Source organism: Oncorhynchus gorbuscha, linkage group LG13, assembly GCF_021184085.1.
Source record: "Oncorhynchus gorbuscha isolate QuinsamMale2020 ecotype Even-year linkage group LG13, OgorEven_v1.0, whole genome shotgun sequence".
Classification (NCBI taxonomy): Eukaryota; Metazoa; Chordata; class Actinopteri; order Salmoniformes; family Salmonidae; genus Oncorhynchus; species Oncorhynchus gorbuscha.
In genome coordinates this window covers 52,897,015-52,921,816 of record NC_060185.1, presented here as the reverse complement: position 1 = coordinate 52,921,816, position 24,802 = coordinate 52,897,015, and the positions used below count along the sequence as shown (strand labels likewise).

The window sequence follows — 24,802 nt, the reverse complement described above, 5'->3', positions numbered from 1 at the left end:
CATCAAGTAGCAGCAGGGATGTGTTGTGGTGATTAATTTAGAGAGAGAGACATTAATAATACCATCAATAATACCAATAATAATATAATCAGTCACACCAGTCTATAATGCATTATGAAAACATTTACACATTAATACAGCATGTTAAGAGAATAAATTATTATAATTTACAAGTTTATAACATTCCTACAATACAGTAGGCATTAAAACATATGTAATATTAATATCCTCTGTGTTATTTCTTCATTCAGATGAGCTTGCTGTGATTTACCAACGTGAACTCAAATCTAATCTAAAGAAGAAGTTTCAATGTGTATTTGAGGGGATCGCTAAACAAGGAAACCCAACACTTCTCAATAAGATCTACACAGAGCTCTACATCACAGACGGTGGAACAGGAGAGGTCAATAATGAACATGAGCTGAGACAGATTGAGACAACAACCAGGAAACAAGCAAGACCAGAGACTGCAATCAAATGTAACGACTTCAAACCCTTAACTGGACAAGACAAACTTATCAGAACTGTGCTGACAAAGGGAGTCGCTGGCATTGGAAAAACAGTCTCCATTGTCCTTCTACACTACTCGTTAAATCATGATGATCTCTCTGCCAGGCTGTCAGGCTGTGGAGTCACAGAGGAAGGCTGTGCTTCTCTGGTCTCAGCTCTGGAGTCAAACCCCTCACACCTGACAGAGCTGGATCTGAGTAACAATGATCTGAAGGATTTTCAGTCCAAAGAAAGGCATTCCGGCAATGACAGCAGCCAGGTTACAGCGATATGCCCTGTTCCTTGCCAGTCATATGTATGACATTGAGTTTAAGCCATCATCCCTCTACACAAATGCAGATGGATTATCCAGACTGCCATGTACAAGAGAAAGGCAAAGGAGGGTGGATGCAGTGGACATGTTCCATACCGCTCAGCTCGAGGCACTACCGGTCACAAGCACAGTTATCAAACATGAGACAAGGAAAGATGTGACCTTGTCAAAAGTGTACACCTACACCATGTCAGGATGGCCAGCTACTGGCAGAAAGGAGCTGACTCCGTATTTCCAGCGGAGAAACGAAATTACAACGTACCAGGGATGTTTGATGTGGGGAATGAGAGTCATGATACCCCAGAAATGCCAACATCGAGTCTTGCAGAAACTACATGAAGGTCATGTTGGAATTGTCAAAATGAAGCTGCTCGCAAGGAGCCACTTCTGGTGGCCAGGTCTGGACCAACAGATAGAAAATATGGCAAAGAACTGTAGTGGATGTTTGGAAACCCTTCACATGCCTGCTCCTGTCCCAGTCCACCCATGGGAATGGCCCGCAGAGCCATGGCAGAGAATTCATGTGGACTACGCTGGTCCTTTTGAAAAGCACATGTTTCTGGTTATAGTTGATGCCCATTCCAAATGGCCAGAGTTGTTTTGCACTGACTCCTCCACCTCAGCTCAGACGATAGAGTGTCTCAGAACAACGTTTGCACGCTTCGGTTTGCCACTGCAGCTGGTAAGTGACAACGCGCAAGCTTTTGTAAGTGACGAGTTTACAAGATTCATGTCAGTAAATGGAATCATTTACATTACATTTAAGTCATTTAGCAGACGCTCTTATCCAGAGCGACTTACAAATTGGTGCATTCACCTTATGACATCCAGTGGAACAACCACTTTACAATAGTGCATCTAAATATTTTAAGGGGGGAGGGGGTGAGAAGGATTACTTTATCCTATCCTAGGTATTCCTTAAAGAGGTGGGGTTTCAGGTGTCTCCGGAAGGTGGTGATTGACTCCGCTGTCCTGGCGTCATGAGGGAGTTTGTTCCACCATTGGGGAGCCAGAGCAGCGAACAGTTTTGACTGAGCTGAGCGGGAACTGTACTTCCTCAGTGGTAGGGAGGCGAGCAGGCCAGAGGTGGATGAACGCAGTGCCCTTATTTGGGTGTAGGGCCTGATCAGAGCCTGGAGGTACTGAGGTGCCGTTCCCCTCACAGCTCCGTAGGCAAGCACCATGGTCTTGTAGCGGATGCGAGCTTCAACTGGAAGCCAGTGGAGAGAGCGGAGGAGCGGGGTGACGTGAGAGAACTTGGGAAGGTTGAACACTAGTCGGGCTGCGGCGTTCTGGATGAGTTGTAGGGGTTTAATGGCACAGGCAGGGAGCCCAGCCAACAGCGAGTTGCAGTAATCCAGACGGGAGATGACAAGTGCCTGGATTAGGACCTGCGCCGCTTCCTGTGTGAGGCAGGGTCGTACTCTGCGGATGTTGTAGAGCATGAACCTACAGGAACGGGCCACCGCCTTGATGTTAGTTGAGAACGACAGTTTGTTGTCCAGGATCACGCCAAGGTTCTTAGCGCTCTGGGAGGAGGACACAATGGAGTTGTCAACCGTGATGGCGAGATCATGGAACGGGCAGTCCTTCCCCGGGAGGAAGAGCAGCTCCGTCTTGCCGAAGTTCAGCATGAGGTGGTGATCCGTCATCCACACTGATATGTCTGCCAGACATGCAGAGATGCGATTCGCCACCTGGTCATCAGAAGGGGAAAGGAGAAGATTAATTGTGTGTCGTCTGCATAGCAATGATAGGAGAGACCATGTGAGGTTATGACAGAGCCAAGTGACTTGGTGTATAGCGAGAATAGGAGAGGGCCTAGAACAGAGCCCTGGGGGACACCAGTGGTGAGAGCGCGTGGTGAGGAGACAGATTCTCGCCACGCCACCTGGTAGGAGCGACCTGTCAGGTAGGACGCAATCCAAGCGTGGGCCGCGCCGGAGATGCCCAACTCGGAGAGGGTGGAGAGGAGGATCTGATGGTTCACAGTATCGAAGGCAGCCGATAGGTCTAGAAGGATGAGAGCAGAGGAGAGAGAGTTAGCTTTAGCGGTGCGGAGCGCCTCCGTGATACAGAGAAGAGCAGTCTCAGTTGAATGACTAGTCTTGAAACCTGACTGATTTGGATCAAGAAGGTCATTCTGAGAGAGATAGCGGGAGAGCTGACCAAGGACGGCACGTTCAAGAGTTTTGGAGAGAAAAGAAAGAAGGGATACTGGTCTGTAGTTGTTGACATCGGAGGGATCGAGTGTAGGTTTTTTCAGAAGGGGTGCAACTCTCGCTCTCTTGAAGACGGAAGGGACGTAGCCAGCGGTCAGGGATAAGTTGATGAGCGAGGTGAGGTAAGGGAGAAGGTCTCCGGAAATGGTCTGGAGAAGAGAGGAGGGGATAGGGTCGAGCGGGCAGGTTGTTGGGCGGCCGGCTGTCACAAGACGCGAGATTTCATCTGGAGAGAGAGGGGAGAAAGAGGTCAGAGCACAGGGTAGGGCAGTGTGAGCAGAACCAGCGGTGTTGTTTGACTTAGCAAACGAGGATCGGATGTCGTCGATCTTCTTTTCAAAATGGTTGACGAAGTCATCTGCAGAGAGGGAGGAGGGGGGGAGGGGGAGGAGGATTCAGGAGGGAGGAGAATGTGGCAAAGAGCTTCCTAGGGTTAGAGGCAGATGCTTGGAATTTAGAGTGGTAGAAAGTGGCTTTAGCAGCAGAGACAGAGGAGGAAAATGTAGAGAGGAGGGAGTGAAAGGATGCCAGGTCCGCAGGGAGGCGAGTTTTCCTCCATTTCCGCTCGGCCTTCCGGAGCCCTGTTCTGTGAGCTCGCATTGAGTCGTCAAGCCACGGAGCGGGAGGGGAGGACCGAGCCGGCCTGGAAGATAGGGGACATAGAGAGTCAAAGGATGCAGAAAGGGAGGAGAGGAGGGTTGAGGAGGCAGAATCAGGAGATAGGTTGGAGAAGGTTTGAGCAGAGGGAAGAGATGATAGGATGGAAGAGGAGAGAGTAGCGGGGGAGAGAGAGCGAAGGTTGGGACGGCGCGATACCATCCGAGTAGGGGCAGTGTGGGAAGTGTTGGATGAGAGCGAGAGGGAAAAGGATACAAGGTAGTGGTCGGAGACTTGGAGGGGAGTTGCAATGAGGTTAGTGGAAGAACAGCATCTAGTAAAGATGAGGTCGAGCGTATTGCCTGCCTTGTGAGTAGGGGGGAAGGTGAGAGGGTGAGGTCAAAAGAGGAGAGGAGTGGAAAGAAGGAGGCAGAGAGGAATGAGTCAAAGGTAGACGTGGGGAGGTTAAAGTCGCCCAGAACTGTGAGAGGTGAGCCGTCCTCAGGAAAGGAGCTTATCAAGGCATCAAGCTCATTGATGAACTCTCCGAGGGGACCTGGAGGGCGATAAATGATAAGGATGTTAAGCTTGAAAGGGCTGGTAACTGTGACAGCATGAAATTCAAAGGAGGCGATAGACAGATGGGTAAGGGGAGAAAGAGAGAATGACCACATGGGAGAGATAAGGATCCCTATGCCACCACCCCGCTGACCAGAAGCTCTCGGGGTGTGCGAGAACACGTGGGCGGACGAAGAGAGAGCAGTAGGAGTAGCAGTGTTATCTGTGGTGATCCATGTTTCTGTCAGTGCCAAGAAGTCGAGGGACTGGAGGGAGGCATAGGCTGAGATGAACTCTGCCTTGTTGGCTGCAGATCGGCAGTTCCAGAGGCTACCGGAGACCTGGAACTCCACGTGGGTCGTGCGCGCTGGGACCACCAGATTAGGGTGGCAGCGGCCACGCGGTGTGGAGCGTTTGTATGGTCTGTGCAGAGAGGAGAGAACAGGGATAGACAGACACATAGTTGACAGGCTACAGAAGAGGCTACGCTAATGCAAGGAGATTGGGATGACAAGTGGACTACACGTCTCGAATGTTCAGAAAGTTAAGCTTACGTAGCAAGAATCTTATTGACTAAAATTATTAAAAATGATACAGTACTGCTGAAGTAGGCTAGCTGGCAGTGGCTGCGTTGTTGACTTTGTAGGCTAGCTGACAGTGGCTGCGTTGTTGACACTACACTAATCAAGTCGTTCCGTTGAGTGTAGTAGTTTCTACAGTGCTGCTATTCGGGGCTAGCTGGCTAGCTAGCAGTGTTGATTACGTTACGTTGCGTTAAAAGAACGACAATAGCTGGCTAGCTAACCTAGAAAATCGCTCTAGACTACACAATTATCTTTGATACACAGACGGCTATGTAGCTAGCTATGTAGCTAGCTACGATCAAACAAATCAAACCGTTGTGCTGTAATGAAATGAAATGAAAAATGTGATACTACCTGTGGAGCGAAGCGGAATGCGACCGGGTTGTTGAGTGCGGAAGTTCTATTCAGTAGACGTTGGCTAGCTGTTGGCTAGCTAGCAGTGTCTCCTACGTTAAGGACGACAAATAGCTGGCTAGCTAACCTCGGTAAATTAAGATAATCACTCTAAGACTACACACTCTAAACTACACAATTATTTTGGATACGAAGACAGCAAAGACAACTATGTAGCTAGCTAACACTACACTAATCAAGTCGTTCAGTTGAGTGTAATAGTTTCTACAGTGCTGCTATTCGGTAGACGGTGGACGTTTGCTAGCTGGCTAGCTGCTGGGCAGATAGCAGTGTAGACTACGTTAGGACGACGAAATACGAAGTTGCAATAGAAGTGCTGACTGTTTCACTTTGTTGTCCTCTTTCTTTTCCTTTTTCTTCTGTCCTTCTTTTGTCCTTATTTTGTCTTCCTTTCTTCTGTTAACTAGATATTTTTTGTTGTTATTCTTTGTAAGCTAGCTAGCTTCTTCCAGGAGAGTCCCTAGCAACTGCTTAGCAACAAGTAAACAATTCTGCTAGCAATTCACCTAGCTAAGATAACTGTACAATTTTATGAAAAAAATAGTTAATTTTTCAAAAGCCTGTCTTGTTTAGTTTGTTCCTTGTTTTGTCTTCTATTGAGTCTTGCAGTTTTCTCTTGATTTTTTCGATGTACTTCACTCTAAATCAAACACTCAACTTCAGCTCCGGACCACCCTGCCACCAATGGGCTGGCAGAACGCTTTGTGCAAACTCTAAAGCAAGGACTCCGTGCAGCAAAACGAGACGAAGGGACTTTGCAAACAAAACTGGCCAAGTTCCTGGCCTCCTACCGAAACACCCTACATGCCACAACAAATGAAAGCCCAGCCGCACTGATGTTCGGGAGGCCTCTCCGCACACAGCTGGACATCATGAAGCCAAACAGGCGTAATGAAGTGCTGAACAAACAAGCCAAGATGCTCTCCGGTGGCCAGGAGCGCCATCTCCAAACAGGACAGGAAGTGATGGTGCGAGACTACAGAAGAGGAGGGAAATGGACAAGAGGGACCTTACACACACAAACGGGACCCAGAACTTACCAGGTTCAAGTGAGCCCAGACATAATGTGGCGGCGTCACATTAACCAAATGCATTCCACGGAAAACAGCACAACAATCGAGAGAGAACAGGCACAGAGAGCTCCCGAGAGTGACACACAAGGAACTGTAGAGGACGGTGGGGCAGTAGAGAGACCCCAGGCTGAAAGAAGGGAACGTGTTGATGAAGGTGCTGCTATAGCAGACGCTATAATGGAACAAGCACCCACTGAGGATGTTCAGGAGCCTCCAGACAATCTGAGGCGCTACCCAGAACGAAGGCACCGTCCACCAGACAGATTAGACTTATAAACAAACAAACAAAAACTAACTGTTCAAGTTCAAATTAAAAGATGCAAAATAACTACAACAAGTTCTGGGAAATGTTTCAGTTGTGGTTTGGTAAAAGTAACTCTGATTGTATAAGAGAAGGAATGTTATGTTCTGTTAATTACGGATGTCCCCTTTAAGGATGAAGCGCCCTTGGTCATGCGCAGTATTGTTCTATGTTATTCTGGTACTAACCTGTTTGAGTAAATGTGAAGCTACAGTTCAATTGCTTGTATTCAGAGTCTTTCTTATTACATAAATAAGTATAAAGTGTTAAGACACTACATATCTTTACGTACATATTCTTTATCCCTTTACACTTGTGTGTATAAGGTAGTAGTTTTGGAATTGTTAGCTAGAATACTCATTGGTTATTACTGCATTGTCGGAACTAGAAGCACAAGCATTTCACTACACTCGCATTAACATCTGCTAACCATGTGTATGTGACAAATAAAATTTGATTTGATTTGGCTTGCAAAAGTATTCATCCCTGTTATTGGTAATGGTGAGAGGTTAGCATGTTTTGTTCTAGTCTCTGTTATTGGTAATGGTGAGAGGTTAGCATGTTTTGTTGTAGCCTTTGTTATGGGTAATGGTGAGAGGTTAGCATGTTGTGTTGTAGTCTCTGTTATTGGTAATGGTGAGAGGTTAGCATGTTTTGTTGTAGCCTCTGTTATTGGTAATGGTGAGAGAGGTCAGCATGTTTGGTTGTAGCCTCTATTATTGGTAATGGTGAGAGGTTAGCATGTTTTGTTGTAGCCTCTGTTACTGGTAATGGTGAGAGGTTAGTATGTTTTGTTGTAGCCTCTGTAACTTTCCCACTCATTATTATTCATGATTCATTCATGATCTTTCTCAATCATGGCAGTCACAGGCTTGATGTAGTCATTGTGTTCGAAGAATATGTGACCAAATAATACACTTTTGACTACTTTAATACACTATTAGGCGGAAAAACCCCCAGTAATATTATGATCATTTATAATAATGATACATTCATTTATGAATAGAAATGGAAGGTTTCAGGACACTGATGCATCTCAAAATGTAGAAACAAATATACTGGCTCTATTGTCACCACCAATGAATAGCAGTGTGATTTTAATATGATGTGACTCTTTACAGGCTGTCAGGCTGTCTAGTCACAGAGGAAGGCTGTGCTTCTCTGGTCTCAGCTCTGAGGTCAAACCCCTCACACCTGAGAGAGCTGGACCTGAGCTACAATCACCCAGGAGACTCAGCAGTCAGACTGCTCTCTGCTGGACTGGAGGATCCACACTGCAGACTGGAGAAACTCAAGTATGTAGAGGGTTTATGTCCATGTTCATATCAGACATGTTCGACCTATCAGGTTGCAAACATTCCTGCCACCACTTGGACAAAGTTATATGCTGACTGTGTGTGTGTCCAGTGAGTATGTGTGTGTCATGTGTGTGTGTGTGTGTCCTGTGTGTGTGTGCATGTGTCCTGTGTGCGTGTGTGTCCAGTGTGTGTGTCTCCAGTGGGTGTGTGTGTGTCTCCAGTGTGAGTGTGTCCAGTGTGTGTGGGTGTGTGTGTGTGTCCTGTGTGTCTGTGTGTGTGTCTGTGTGTCCTGTGTGTCTGTGTGTGTGTGTGTGTGTGTGTGTGTGTGTGTGTGTGTGTGTGTGTGTGTGTGTGTGTGTGTGTGTGTGTGTGTGTGTGTGTGTGTGTGTGTGTGTGTGTGTGTGTGTGTGTGTGTGTGTGTGTGTGTGTGTGTGTGTGTGTGTGTGTGTGTGTGTGTGTGTGTGTGTGTGTGTGTGTGTGTGTTCAGGTGTATCCCTCAATGACTGTCTGTTCTTCTGCTTGTACAGTGTGGAACATGGTGGAGAGAACACAATGATACCTGTGCTTAGAAAATGTGAGTGTTGACTGTTTGAAGAATATGACTAAGAATAAGTCTTAATTCAAGTCAAAGACCACCATCATTACTTACTTGGTCATATTAAATATCAGCTGTTTTATGAAGTAGAAATACCAACGTTTACAGTATAACATGATTATTCAACAAGTCTCAAGTTACCTTAACTTCTCCTTTTGATACCTAGAAACATCTACATTAAATTAATTAGTGAAAAGTGAGTAAACATTCTAATGTGAATGATGATGATTTCTAATATTGTGTCTGGTTTCATCCATCAGATGTCTGTGATCTCACACTGGACCCAAACACAGTAAACAGACTCCTCTCTCTGTCTGAGGAGAACCGAAAGGTGACATGTAGGAGAGAGAAGCAGCCGTATCCTGATCACCCAGAGAGATTTGAGGACTGTGGACAGGTGCTGTGTAGAGAGGGTCTGACTGGGCGCTGTTACTGGGAGGTAGAGTGGAGTGGGAGAATGGGAGCTGATATAGGAGTGACGTATAAAGGAATCAACAGGAGAGGAGGAGGTGCTGACTGTTGTCTTGGATATAATGACAAGTCCTGGAGGCTGTTCTGCTCTGACAACAGTTACTCTGCCAGGCATAATAATCATCTCACTACCATAGTCGTCCACCCCTCCAGCCCCCACAGAGTAGGAGTGTATCTGGACTGGCCAGCCGGCACTTTGTCCTTCTATAGAGCCTCCTCTGACACACTGACCCATCTGATCACATTCACTGAGCCCCTCTATCCAGGGTTTCATCTTTGGTATGATGGTGACTCAGTGTCCCCGTGAGAGAGAGACACTGACACACACACACACACACACACACACACACACACACACACACACACACACACACACACACACACACACACACACACACACACTGGACACAAACACACTGGACACACACACACACTTGACACACACACTGGACACACACCGGGGACACACACTGGACACACACACACACATACACTGACAAACACACACACACTGGACTCACACACACACACTGGACACACACCCAAACACACTGGACTCACACACACACACTGGACACACACCCAAACACACTGGACACACACACACACACTTGACAGACACACACCGGGGACACACACACACACTGGACACACACTTGACACACACGCACACTGGTCACACACACACACTGGTCACACACACACTGGACACACACACACACACACACTGAACACACACACACACACAAACTGGACACACACACAAACTGGACACACACACAAACTGGACACACACACTGGACACACACACAACTAGACACACACAGACACACACACAGACACTGGACACACACACACACACACACACACACACACACACACACACACACACACACACACACACACACACACACACACACACACACACACACACACACACACACACACACACACACTGGACACACACACACACACACACACACACTTGACACACACACAGACACACACCGGGGACACACACACACACTGGACACACACTTGACACACACGCACACTGGTCACACACACACACTGGTCACACACACACTGGACACACACACACACACTGAACACACACACACACACAAACTGGACACACACACAAACTGGACACACACACAAACTGGACACACACACAGACACTGGACACACACACACACACACACACACACACACACACACACACACACACACACACACACACGACACACACACACACGCACGCACACACACACACACACACACACACACACACACACACACACACACACACACACACACACACTGGATACACACAACACACACACACTGACACACACACACACACACACACACACACACACACACACACACACACACACACACACACACACTGGACACACACTGGCACACACACACTCACTGGACAAAACACACACACGCACACTGGTCACACACACACACTGGTCACACACACACTGGTCACACACACACTGGACACACACACACACTGAACACACACACACACACAAACTGGACACACACACAAACTGGACACACACACAAACTGGACACACACACAAACTGGACACACACACACACACACACACACACACACACACACACACACACACACACACACACACACACACACACACACACACACACACACACACACACACACACACACACACACTGGACACTCACACACACACTGGACACACACACACACTGGACACACATATATACACACACACACACACTGGAAACACACATACTGACACACACACACACACACACACACACACACTGGAAACACACACACTGGACACACACGCAATGGACACACACAACAACAGAAGACACACACACATGCACACACACACACACTAACACACACACACTGGATACACTCACAGACTGGACACACACACACAGAGACTGGACACACTCACATGGACGCACTCACATGGACATACACACATTTGACAAACACACTAGACACACACACTGGACACAAACACACTGGAAACACACACACAAACACGCACACTGGACACAAACACGCTGGAAACACACACACAAACACACACACTGGAAACACACAGAGGACACACACACTCACTAACACACATACTCTGACACACACACTGGCATCTTCTGTTTGGGTGTCTCAGGTGTGAGCCATGATCAGAATGTGTCTCTGTCTATTTCCAGCCCTGCCATTTCTACCTGTCCTGATCTAGTGTTTGACCCCTGACCTCCTCACACCGTCTCACTGTCCATGTCTGCTTTTAGCTCCCACCTCTAGTTCACTGTGTTATAATGGACCTTATGCTTGTTATGTCACCTCTGTAACCAGGTATCAAACATACTGACCTTTATGACCCTGTCCCATGGCCCTATTTTCTATAACTAAACATTTAAAGTCCTCTGAGTTTTGTTTAGTGTCCATTTACTTATGTATTATGTATTTGTTGTATATTAGATTTGTGCCTCAGAGCATCATGGGGGTTTGTATGTGTTGATATGATCACGTTCCAGATAAATGTTTGAACTGATTCCTGTCTCCCGTCTCATCATTATTGAATTATTATACAGACTTGGTTATGAAACCCACAAAACATTACAAAAGATTGGTGATGAGTAAGTCTGAATATACAGGAACTATTCTGCCTGGAAGAAGTTGGTTTTTACAACTATTGAAAAAAACATACTGGACACACATACACACAAACACAAACACACAACACATACAAACTGGACTCACACACCATGACACACAGGACACAAACAAACACTGGACACACACACACAAAAACAGAAACACACACACACACACACACACACACACACACACACACACACACACACACACACACACACACACACACACACACACACACACACACACACACACACACACACACACACACACACACACACACACACACACACTCTCGACCCACAGATACACACACTCACTGTACACACACACACACACACACACACTGGACAAACACACACACACAGATACATACAAACTAGACTCACACACCATGACATTTACATTTACATGACACACAGGACACAAACAAACACTGGGCACACACACACAAACACAGAAACACACACTGAACACACACACACACTGGACACACATTCTGGACACACTGACACACACTCACTGGACACACTGACACACACACACACACACACACACACACACACACACACACACACACACACACACACACACACACACACACACACACACACACACACACACACACACACACACACACACACACACACACACACACACACACACACAGGACTCACACACAGGACATACACGCACGCAATCACTGGACACACTGACACACACACAGACATAAGGCACACACACACTCACTGGACAAAACACATACACACTGGACACACACACACACACACACACACACACACACACACACACACACACACACACACACACACACACACACACACACACACACACACACACACACACACACACACACACACACACACACATCCATACACACACAGGACTCACACACAGGACATACACGCACGCAATCACTGGACACACTGACACACACACAGACATAAGGCACACACACACTCACTGGACAAAACACATACACACTGGACACACACACACACACACAAACATATTGGCATACAGACACTAGACACACACAGACACACACAAATATACTAATCTTCCTATAATTGTGAGGACCTTGACACAGGACCTTCATTGAAAAATTGCCATGTAGGGCACCAACTTGGGAGGACCAGTGGTTGCCAGGCAGTTTCTGGATACCAGGTTCTAGAACAGCTTCTATCCCAGCAGGTATGTACTGTCCTATATGCGAGAGAGCTCCAACTAGGAATTACAATGTATGTATTACTTTTAATACATGCAAATGGCAAATAAACTACTGAAACCTTCACTCAGTACATCCAAAACAACATGCAGTCTTTCCACAAGATTCCCATGAAGTTATAGTGTGACTTTATGAGTGGACGTTAAAGTAACATTCTCTGTTTTAGATGGATCCTCTGTCTAAACATTACTCTTACAATAACACTGTGTAAATACCAATGTGATAATTAGTTGTCTTTATGCTGAATAACAAATTGTGCATGAATATATTGTACTTTTCTGTTATGCAGGTGAATGAGGACCCAAAAGCGACTTAACAGAAACAGAGTTTATTCCAGTCTTAACAGAAAACGACTAATCCTGAATTCTTTCACAGGTAATGTCCAAACAGGAATAACAGAAATCCTCTAGTCTGTAGAGGGGAACAACAGGAGAAGCGGCCACAGACTGCAGGTCGCTTCGGATAGGCGCAGGCCGTAGCTGATAGAGACACCTGCTCACTCGCAGCATCTGATGAAGGCAAAAACACGACGGAACAAGAACACAGCACAGCAAATATCAAACAAGGATCCGACAAGGACAGAAATGGAAACAGAGGGAGAAATAGGGACTCTAATCAGAGGGCAAAATAGGGGACAGGTGTGACAGAGTAAACGAGGTAGTTAGGAGAATGAGGAACAGCTGGGAGCAGGAACGGAACGATAGAGAGAGAGAGAGAGAGAGAGAGATAGAGAGAGGGAAAGAACCTAATAAGACCAGCAGGGGGAAACGAATAGAAGAGAAAGCACAGGGACAAGACATGACAATCTATGACAAAACATGACAGTACCCCCCCACTCACCGAGCGCCTCCTGGCGCACTCGAGGAGGAACCCTGGCGGCAACGGAGGAAATCATTGAACAACGAACGGTCCAGCACGTCCCGAGAAAGAACCCAACTCCTCTCCTCAGGACCGTAACGGGAAACGATGAAGAGGGAATCTAGGGCAATAACTCTTATAAAAATGAGACACGGGCAGAGAACTGTAAGCGTTAGAGCACTCAGGACCAAACAGGCCAGGAGAGTAACAACTAGGGACAGACTGAGACACAGCAAGGCTAAGACCAGGAACAGGAGAGAGGCGGTGGCTGTGGACAGACTGAGACACAGCAAGTGCAGGAAAGATGCGGTGGCTGGGGACAGACTGAGACCCAGCAAGGCCAGGAGCAGAAGCAGGAAGAAAGTTACCGGACTTAGTCTGCGCGCAGTCCGAACAAGCAGCCACGAAACGGCGCGTGTCACGCTCCTGAGTAGGCCACCAAAAACGCTGGCGAATAGAAGCAAGCGTACCCCAAACGCCGGGGTGGCCAACTAACTGGGCAGAGTGAGCCCACTGAAGAACGGCCAGGCGAGTAGAAACGGGAACGAAAAGAAGGTTCCTAGGACAAGCGCGCGGTGACGGAGTGTGAATGAGTGCTTGCTTTACCTGTCTCTCAATTCCCCAGACATTCAACCCGACAACACGCCCCTCAGGGAGAATTCCCTCGGGGTCGGTAGAGGCTACAGAAGAACTGAAGAGACGGGATAAAGCATCAGGCTTGGTGTTCTTAGTGCCCGGACGATAAGAAATAACGAACTCGAAAAGAGCGAAATACAGCGCCCAACGAGCCTGACGCGCATTAAGTCGTTTGGCAGAACGGATGTACTCAAGGTTCTTATGGTCAGTCCAAACGACAAAAGGAACGGTCGCCCCCTCCAACCACTGTCGCCATTCGCCTAGGGCTACACGGATGGCGAGCAGTTCGCGATTAGCCACATCATAGTTACGTTCCGACGGCGACAAGCGATGAGAAAAATATGCGCAAGGGTGGACCTTATCGTCAGTATGGGAGCGCTGGGACAGAATGGCTCCCACGCCCACCTCTGACGCGTCTACCTCGACAATGAACTGTTTAGTGACGTCAGGTGTAACAAGGATAGGAGCGGATGTTAAACGCTTCTTGAGGAGATCAGTACAACAATCATACGACCGGTGAGGAGGAAGGGAGGTGGCTCTGGACCGACTGAAGACTGTGCGCAGATCATGATATTCCTCCGGCAATCCTGTCAAATCACCAGGCTCCTCCTGTGAAGAGGGAGCATAAGAAACAGGAGGAAAAGCAGACATTAAACATTTCACATGACAAGAAACATTCCAGGAAAGGATAGAATTACTAGACCAATCAAAAGAAGGATTATGACAGACTAGCCAGGGATGACCCAAAACAACAGGTGTAAAAGGTGAACGAAAAATCAAAAAAGAAATGGTCTCACTATGGTTACCAGATACTGTGAGGGTTAAAGGTAGTGTTTCACATAATATACTGGGGAGAGGACTACCATCCAAGGCGAACATGGCCGTGGGCTCCCCTAACTGTCTGAGAGGAATGTCATGTTCCCGAGCCCAGGCTTCGTCCATAAAACAGCCCTCCGCCCCAGAGTCTATTAATGCACTGCAGGAAGCTGCCGAACCGGTCCAGCGTAGATGGACCGGCAAGGTAGTACAGGAACTTGACGGAGAGGACAGAGTAGTAGCGCTTATCAGTAGCCCTCTGCTTACTGATGAGCTCTGGCCTTTAACTGGACATGAAATGACAAAATGACCAGCGGAACCGCAATAGAGACAGAGGCGGTTGGTGATTCTCCGTTCCCTCTCCTTAGTCGAAATGCGAATACCCCCCAGCTGCATGGGCTCAACACCTGAGTCAGTGGGGAAAGATGGTAGTGTCGGGGAGAGGGGTGACACAGTTAACGCGAGCTCTCTTCCATGAGCTCGGTGACGAAGATCTACCCGTCGTTCTATGCGAATAGCGAGTTCAATCAAAGAATCCACGCTGGATGCAACCTCCCGGGAGAGAATCTCATCCTTAACCTTAGCGTGGAGTCCCTCCAGAAAACGAGCGAGCAACGCCTGCTCGTTCCAGTTACTGGAGGCAGCAAGAGTGCGAAACTCTATAGAGTAATCCGTTATGGATCGATTACCTTGACATAGGGAAGACAGGGACCAGGAAGCTTCTTTCCCAAAAACAGAACGATCAAAAACCCGTATCATCTCCTCCTTAAAGTTCTGATACTGGTTAGTACACTCAGCCCTTGCCTCCCAGATAGCCGTGCCCCACTCCCGAGCCCGTCCAGTAAGGAGAGATATGACGTAGGCGATACGAGCAATACCCCTGGAGTACGTGTGGGGCTGGAGAGAGAACACTATATCACACTGAGTAAGGAACGAGCGACATTCAGTGGGCTCCCCAGAGTAGCACGGTGGGTTATTAATTCTGGGCTCCGGAGACCCGGAAGCCCAGGAGGTAACCGGTGGATCGAGGCGGAGATTGTGAATCTCCTCCGAGAGGCCGGAGACTTGGGCGGCCAGGGTCTCAACGGCATGTCGAGCAGCAGACAATTCCTGTTCGTGTCTGCCTAGCATCGCTCCCTGGAACTCGACAGCAGAGTGGAGAGAATCCGTAGTCGCTGGGTCCATTCTTGGTCGGATCCTTCTGTTATGCAGGTGAATGAGGACCCAAAAGCGACTTAACAGAAACAGAGTTTATTCCAGTCTTAACAGAAAACGACTAATCCTGAATTCTTTCACAGGTAATGTCCAAACAGGAATAACAGAAATCCTCTAGTCTGTAGAGGGGAACAACAGGAGAAGCGGCCACAGACTGCAGGTCGCTTCGGATAGGCGCAGGCCGTAGCTGATAGAGACACCTGCTCACTCGCAGCATCTGATGAAGGCAAAAACACGACGGAACAAGAACACAGCACAGCAAACATCAAACAAGGATCCGACAAGTACAGAAGCGGAAACAGAGGGAGAAATAGGGACTCTAATCAGAGGGCAAAATAGGGGACAGGTGTGAAAGAGTAAACGAGGTAGTTAGGAGAATGAGGAACAGCTGGGAGCAGGAACGGAACGATAGAGAGAGAGAGAGAGAGAGAGAGAGAGGGAAAGAACCTAATAAGACCAGCAGGGGGAAACGAATAGAAGAGAAAGCACAGGGACAAGACATGACAATCTATGACAAAACATGACATTTTCATAATAAAACATTATTGAAACAAGAAAAAGCATGTTAATTGTGAAAACCATACCAACCTGCCTCCCAGTCATCCCCTCCTTATCTTTACAAGGCTGCAGAACAAGCTAGTGATGTGGGGGTTCTCTCATAAACCTCAGTCCACAGGTGGGTAGATGGCAGGTTGTATAAAGAGAAGCTAGTGATGTGGGGGTTCTCTCATAAACCTCAGTCCACAGGTGGGTAGATGGCAGGTTGTATAAAGAGAAGCTAGTGATGTGGGGGTTCTCTCATAAATCTCAGTCCCCAGGTGGGTAGATGGCAGGTTGTATAAAGAGAAGCTAGTGATGTGGGGGTTCTCTCAAACCTCAGTCCACAGGTGGGTAGATGGCAGGTTGTATAAAGAGAAGCTAGTGATGTGGGGGTTCTCTCAAACCTCAGTCCACAGGTGGGTAGATGGCAGGTTGTATAAAGAGAAGCTAGTGATGTGGGGGTTCTCTCATAACCCTCAGTCCACAGGTGGGTAGATGGCAGGTTGTATAAAGAGAAGCTAGTGATATGGGGGTTCTCTCATAACCCTCATTCCGCAGGTGGGTAGATGGCAGGTTGTATAAAGAGAAGCTAGTGATATGGGGGTTCTCTCATAACCCTCATTCCCCAGGTGGGTAGATGGCAGGTTGAATAAAGAGAAGCTAGTGATATGGGGGTTCGCTCATAACCCTCAGTCCCCAGGTGGGTAGATGGCAGGTTGATTAAAGAGAAAACAATAGGATACATTTAAAAAATCAATAAATCTATAATTATGTGTGCAATGTATTATTATTATTATTATTATTATAAAACCTTTATTTAACCAGGAAGGGCTCATTGAGATTTAAAATCTATTTTCAAGAGCGTCCTGGCCACGATAGGCAGCACCATCATTTAAAAAATGACAGACAAACAACATGAGAAACTACAAGTAATCTAGTAAAAACCATAGAATTCACAAGAGTATAACAAAATCATAAAACAGCTAATTAAAAAACATTACACTAAGTGTATAAAACATTAAGGACACCTTTCTGTCCATGACAAACTGACCAGGTGAATCCAGGTGTAAGCTATGAGCCCTTATTGATGTCACTTGTAGATGAACGGGAGGAGACAGGTTAAAGAATCGTTTTTATCCTTGATACAATTGAGACATGGGTTGTGTATGTGTGTCATTCAGAGAGTGAGTGAGCAAGACAAAATATTTAAGTGCCTTTGAACAGGGTATGGTAGTAAGTGCCAAACGCACCGGTATGTGTGGCACAGGTATTTTCCACCACCCAAAGGACATCCAGCCAACTTGACAACTGTGGGAAGCATTGGAGTCAACAAGGGCCAGCATCCCTTTGGAACATTTTCAACACCTTGTAGAATCCATTGAGGCTGTTCTGAGGACAAAAGTGGGGGAGGGGTGGGTGAGGTTGACAAAATATTAGGAAGGTGTTCTTAATATTTTGTCCACTCAGTGTATAACCTATAGACTACACTGCTCAGTTAGAGTAATATCTAGTCCACTCAGTGTATAACCTGTAGTGTACACTGCTCAGTTAGAGTAATATCTAGTCCACTCAGTGTATAACCTATAGACTACACTGCTCAGTTAGAGTAATATCTAGTCCACTCAGTGTATAACCTGTAGGCTACACTGTTCAGTTGAAGTAATATCTAGTCCACTCAGTGTATAACCTGTAGACTACACTGTTCAGTTAGAGTAATATCTAGTCCACTCAGTGCATAACCTTTAGGCTACACTGTTCAGTTAGAGTAATATCTAGTCCACTCAGTGTATAACCTGTAGACTACACTGCTCAGTTAGAGTAATATCTAGTCCAATCAGTGTATAACCTGTAGACTACACTGCTCAGTTAGAGTAATATCTAGTCCACTCAGTGTATAACCTGTAGACCACACTGCTCAGTCAGAGTCTGTCTGTTAAAGTTCCTCTTTATCAGCATCATAAAAGCTGATCGTTTTTCAACCACATCAAATATGCATCCAAGTCAAACTGAAATGTTATCAGAAACATGTTGACCCTTTTACAATGAAGATTGGCCACTAGATTATTACCAGTTTATATCCAACTAAAACTTCCCCTAATTTTAACATTCTGTTATAAAGAACACATTCAAATTTGTAACAACAACAAATAAAGTTTTCCATCTCAAAAGGTTAAATAAAGAAATTACTATAATAAGTGCCTATTTAGTACCAAATAAAAGGTTTCTATTTGTGGAAATAGGAAGACAACAGTGAATAATGTAGGTGTAACGACGTTCGTCTGTTGAAGGAAGAGAGTCGGACCGAAATGCAGCGTGTTTGTTACTCATGATCTTTAATGAAGAAAACGAAACGATACATGAAATAACTAAATATAAAAACAACAAACGGAACGTGAAACCTATGGCCTGGTGCTGGTGGTACTGGATCGAGGACACGCACAGGAAGCCTGGTGCGGGGAGCTGCTACCGGAGGACTGGTGTGTGGAGGTGGCTCTGGATAGACCGGACCGTGCAGGCGCAATGGAGCTCTTGAGCACCGAGCCTGCCCAAGCTTACCTGGCTCGATGCCCACTCTAGCCCGGCCAATAGGAAGGACTGGTATGTGCCGCACCTGGCTCTGTACCCGCACTGGAAACACCGTGCGCTCCATAGCATAACACGGTGCCTGCCCGGTCTCTCTAGCCCAACGGTGAGCACAGGGAGTTTGCGCAGGTCTCCTACCTGGCATAACCATACTCCCTTCTAGCCCCCCCCCCCCAATAATTTTTCCAACCGCATCGCCGTGCTGCCTCCTCATACCAGCGCCTCTCCGCTTTAGCCGCTTCTATTTCTTCCTTGGGACGGCGATATTCTCCAGGCTGAGCCCAGGGTCCTTTACCGTCTAATTCCTCCTCCCATGTCCAATTCTCCAAGTGGTGCAGCCACTCCCACTGCAACTGCTCTTCACGATTAACAGGGAGAGTTGGCTCAGGTCTGAACCCTGACTCAGCCACTCTCTCTCTGTGCTCTCCCCCAATAAATAATTGGGGGTTACTTTCAGTTTTCGCTCTGCGTCGCGTTGTTTTAGTTTTTGACTCCATTCGCCTGTAGCCCTCTTCGCACTGCTGAAGCGAATCCCAGGCGGGCTCCTGCACTCTCTCTGGGTCGGCCGCCCACCTGTCGATTTCTTCCCACGTCGTATACTCCATGCCTCTACCGTCCATGACGTCCTCCTTTCGCACCTGAAGCTGTCTACGTCGTTGCCAGTTTACACGCTGCTCGGTCCGTGAGTGGTGGGTGATTCTGTAACGACGTTCCTCTGTTGAAGGAAGAGAGTCGGACCGAAATGCAGCGTGTTTGTTACTCATGATCTTTAATGAAGAAAACGAAACGATACATGAAATAACTAAATACAAAAACAACAAACGGAACGTGAAATCTATTACAGCCTATCTGGTGAAACTACACAAAGACAGGAACAATCACCCACGAAATACAAAGCGAAACTATGGCTCCCTAAATACGGTTCCCAATCAGAGACAACGATAAGCACCTGACTCTGATTGAGAATCGCCTCAGGCAGCCAAGCCTAACAACACCCCTAATCAGCCACGATCCCAAATAATACAAACCCCAATACGAAAACAACATATAAACCCATGTCACACCCTGGCCTACCCAAACATATAACAAAAACACAAAATACAATGACCAAGGCGTGACAGTAGGTAAGGTGTGTTATCAACAACTGTGAATAATGTTGGTAAGGTGTGTTAACAACAACAGTGAATAATGTTGGTAAGGTGTGTTATCAACAGCAGTGAATAATGTTGGTAAGGTGTGTTATCAACAACAGTGAATAATGTTGGTGTGTTATCAACAACAGTGAATAATGTTGGTAATGATAGAATATGAATAACATTCCACCATGAGGTCAATAGGTAATAATGATAGAATATGAAAAACATTCCACAATGAAGTTACTGGGTAATTTGACTGCAGGAAAGGACTCCAGGTAATAATGATACAATATGAATAACATTCCACCATGAGGTCACTAGGTAATAATGATACAATTTGAATAACATTCCACCATGAGGTCACTAGGTAATAATGATACAATTTGAATAACATTCCACCATGAGGTCACTAGGTAATAATGATACAATTTGAATAACATTCCACCATGAGGTCACTAGGGAATAACGATACAATTTGAAAAACATTCCACCATGAGGTCACTAGGTAATAATGATACAATATGAATAACATTCCACCATGAGGTCACTAGGTAATAATGATAGAATGTGAAAAACATTCCACAATGAAGTTACTAGGCAATAATGATACAATACATTTACATTTACATTTAAGTCATTTAGCAGACGCTCTTATCCAAAGTGACTTACAAATTGGTGCATTCACCTTATGACATCCAGTGGAACAGTCACTTTACAATAGTGCATCTAAATCTTAAAGGGGGGTGAGAGGGATTACTTATCCTATCCTAGGTATTCCTTAAAGAGGTGGGGTTTCAGGTGTCTCCGGAAGGTGGTGATTGACTCCGCTGTCCTGGCGTCGTGAGGGAGTTTGTTCCACCATTGGGGGGCCAGAGCAGCGAACAGTTTTGACTGGGCTGAGCGGGAGCTGAACTTCCTCAGTGGTAGGGAGGTGGATGAACGCAGTGCCCTTGTTTGGGTGTAGGGCCTGATCAGAGCCTGGAGGTACTGAGGTGCCGTTCCCCTCACAGCTCCGTAGGCAAGCACCATGGTCTTGTAGTGGATGCGAGCTTCAACTGGAAGCCAGTGGAGAGAGCGGAGGAGCGGGGTGACGTGAGAGAACTTGGGAAGGTTGAACACCAGACGGGCTGCGGCGTTCTGGATGAGTTGTAGGGGTTTAATGGCACAGGCAGGTAGCCCAGCCAACAGCGAGTTGCAGTAATCCAGACGGGAGATGACAAGTGCCTGGATTAGGACCTGCGCTGCTTCCTGTGTGAGGCAGGGTCGTACTCTGCGGATGTTGTAGAGCATGAACCTACAGGAACGGGCCACCGCCTTGATGTTAGTTGAGAACGACAGGGTGTTATCCAGGATCACGCCAAGGTTCTTAGCACTCTGGGAGGAGGACACAATGGAGTTGTCAACCGTGATGGCGAGATCATGGAACGGGCAGGCCTTCCCCGGGAGGAAGAGCAGCTCCGTCTTGCCGAGGTTCAGCTTGAGGTGGTGATCCGTCATCCACACTGATATGTCTGCCAGACATGCAGAGATGCGATTCGCCACCTGGTCATCAGAAGGGGGTAAGGAGAAGATTAATTGTGTGTCGTCTGCATAGCAATGATAGGAGAGACCATGTGAGGTTATGACAGAGCCAAGTGACTTGGTGTATAGCGAGAATAGGAGAGGGCCTAGAACAGAGCCCTGGGGGACACCAGTGGTGAGAGCGCGTGGTGAGGAGACAGATTCTCGCCACGCCACCTGGTAGGAGCGACCTGTCAGGTAGGACGCAATCCAAGCGTGGGCCGCGCCGGAGATGCCCAACTCGGGGAGGGTGGAGAGGAGGATCTGATGGTTCACAGTATCGAAGGCAGCCGATAGATCTAGAAGGATGAGAGCAGAGGAGAGAGAATTAGCTTTAGCAGTGCGGAGCGCCTCCGTGATACAGATGAGAGCAGTCTCAGTTGAATGACTAGTCTTGAAACCTGACTGATTTGGATCAAGAAGGTCATTCAGAGAGAGATAGCGGGAGAGCTGGCCAAGGACGGCACGTTCAAGAGTTTTGGAGAGAAAAGAAAGAAGGGATACTGGTCTGTAGTTGTTGACATCGGAGGGATCGAGTGTAGGTTTTTTCAGAAGGGGTGCAACAATATGAATAACATTCCACCATGAGGTCACTAGGTAATAATGATACAATCAAGAATATGCGACATGACTTTGTAGAGGTATGTATGCAACACTACTTCCAGTACTTCAGACCATATTTACTCATCTGTATATCCTTTTGTCTGTTACAGAGAGTATTGGAGCTGGATGCCCATGTAATTCTCCATTAATTTATTTATGTGGATGAGGTTGGCTTCAACCTCACCAAAACCAGGCGCCGCGGAAGAAATGTAATAGGACAGAGGGCAATTACCAATGTCCCTGGACAGCGTGGGGGTAATATAACTGTGTGCTGCCATCACTCAAAACGGGGTCCTCCATCACAATGTCACACTGGGTCCGTACAACACCGGCCATATGCTCACTTTTCTGGATGCAATTTACACAATGTTTGTCCCTGATCCAGATCAGGAGCCTGCTAGATTTGTCGTTTTTATGGGACAATGTTAGTTTTCACCGGGCCGTTCTGGTCCAAAACATCCACAATTTGTAGTTTTGTACCTACCCCCATATTCACCTTTTCTAAATCCCATAGAGGAATTCTTCTCAGCCTGGCGCTGGAAAGTGTATGATCATCAACTCTATGCCCGCATGCCGCTTCTCCAGGCAATGGAGGACGCATGTGGGGACATAGAGGTTTCCTCTGTCCAAGGTTGGATACGCCATGCTAGGAGATACTTCCCTCGATGTTTGGCAAGAGAAAACGTATCTTGTGATGTGGACAAAGTATTGTGGCCAGACCCAGGCCGGAGAAGAGATGAAGCGTAACTTAGCACTGGTGACTGCCCCCCCCCCAGGACCCCACACACACAATTGTGTTCTTTACTGTATTCTAAAAAATATACTTTTGGTTTACATATGTTTATGGTTTTGTTGTATGCTACTGTATACAGCAGTAATGTTTGGCATAATAAATATGTTTTGTTTCTACATTGCATTGGTGTTTACAGTGTACTTGTTACCCCTCTCAGCAGATTACTTTCACTGTAGAAAATTGTATTGTAAAATTGTATTGAGATGTAGATATAAGCCTATGCAGTGTTACATTTTGAAGGAGATGTGAGGCATTTTGCATTTTGTGTGTGTAGTTTTGGGAATTGTGTGTAGAGTTTGGAAAAAAGGAGACAGTTTTGAAAACGTGTGTAAGCAGTTAGTTGGAAAAAACTGTAAATTAAGACCATAAAACAACGTTATTTTCCACAGCCAATTTTGACTTTGCAGCTGGCATATCTAGAGGAAATTGCACAGTTCTGCCTCCAGGTCAAGATTCATAACAAACGTCAACCTGCGACTGGCCGAGGCAATGTAAAATAATAACTAAATTGTTTTCACAATTAACATGCTTTTTCCTTGTTTTAAGTTTGTTTTATTATGAAAAGTACAATATATCCTTGTATACTTGTACAACTATGGAGCGTTTGTCCATATTTAATTGTACAATTTGTTATTCAACATAAAAGACGCACAACAAATGATCACATTGGTATTTTAACGGTGTTATTGTAAGAGTTTCTATGTTTAAACAGAGGATACATCTACAACAGTATAAAACAAGTGCAGTATGTTCTGAGTATGTTACTTTAACGTCAACTCATAACGTCACACTATAATTTCATGCGAGTCTTGTGGAAAGACTGCATGTTGTTTTGGGTGGATTGAGTGACGTCTTCATCAACATTTGCAGAATATTCCTGTAATATTTTAACCTCTGTGTTCGTGGGACCACTTAGAAATGGAAAGAGGTGTGTGTTTGTTCCCAATCAGAAATGATGGTCCTCATTGGAAGGTCCTGTGTCAAGGTCCTCACAATTATAGGGAGACGTATGTGTGTGTGTGTGAGAGTGTTTGTCCAGTGTGTGTGTGTGTGTGTGTGTGTGTGTGTGTGTGTGTGTGTGTGTGTGTGTGTGTGTGTGTGTGTGTGTGTGTGTGTGTGTGTGTGTGTGTGTGTGTGTGTGTGTGTGTGTGTGTGTGTGTGTGTGTGTGAGTCCAGTATGTGTGTGAGTCATGT

At 46.5% G+C, this 24,802-nt stretch overlaps 1 protein-coding gene across 4 annotated transcripts in view; it reads left to right on the top strand.

Moving 5' to 3' along the window:
- The window catches only part of LOC123993143, a 28,337-nt gene extending 19,481 nt beyond the window's left edge, over positions 1-8,856 (top strand). For 3 of the 4 annotated variants that reach the window (XM_046294979.1, XM_046294978.1, XM_046294975.1), the window contains 4 exons: positions 252-1,505; positions 7,694-7,867; positions 8,398-8,444; positions 8,726-8,856. In XM_046294979.1, the coding sequence (XP_046150935.1) occupies positions 252-811 (560 nt within the window). In that variant the 3' untranslated portion in view covers positions 812-1,505; positions 7,694-7,867; positions 8,398-8,444; positions 8,726-8,856. The remainder of the gene's footprint in view (positions 1-251; positions 1,506-7,693; positions 7,868-8,397; positions 8,445-8,725) is intronic. The other variant, XM_046294977.1, reaches the window with a different exon arrangement.
- The last annotated feature ends 15,946 nt before the right edge of the window (positions 8,857-24,802 follow it).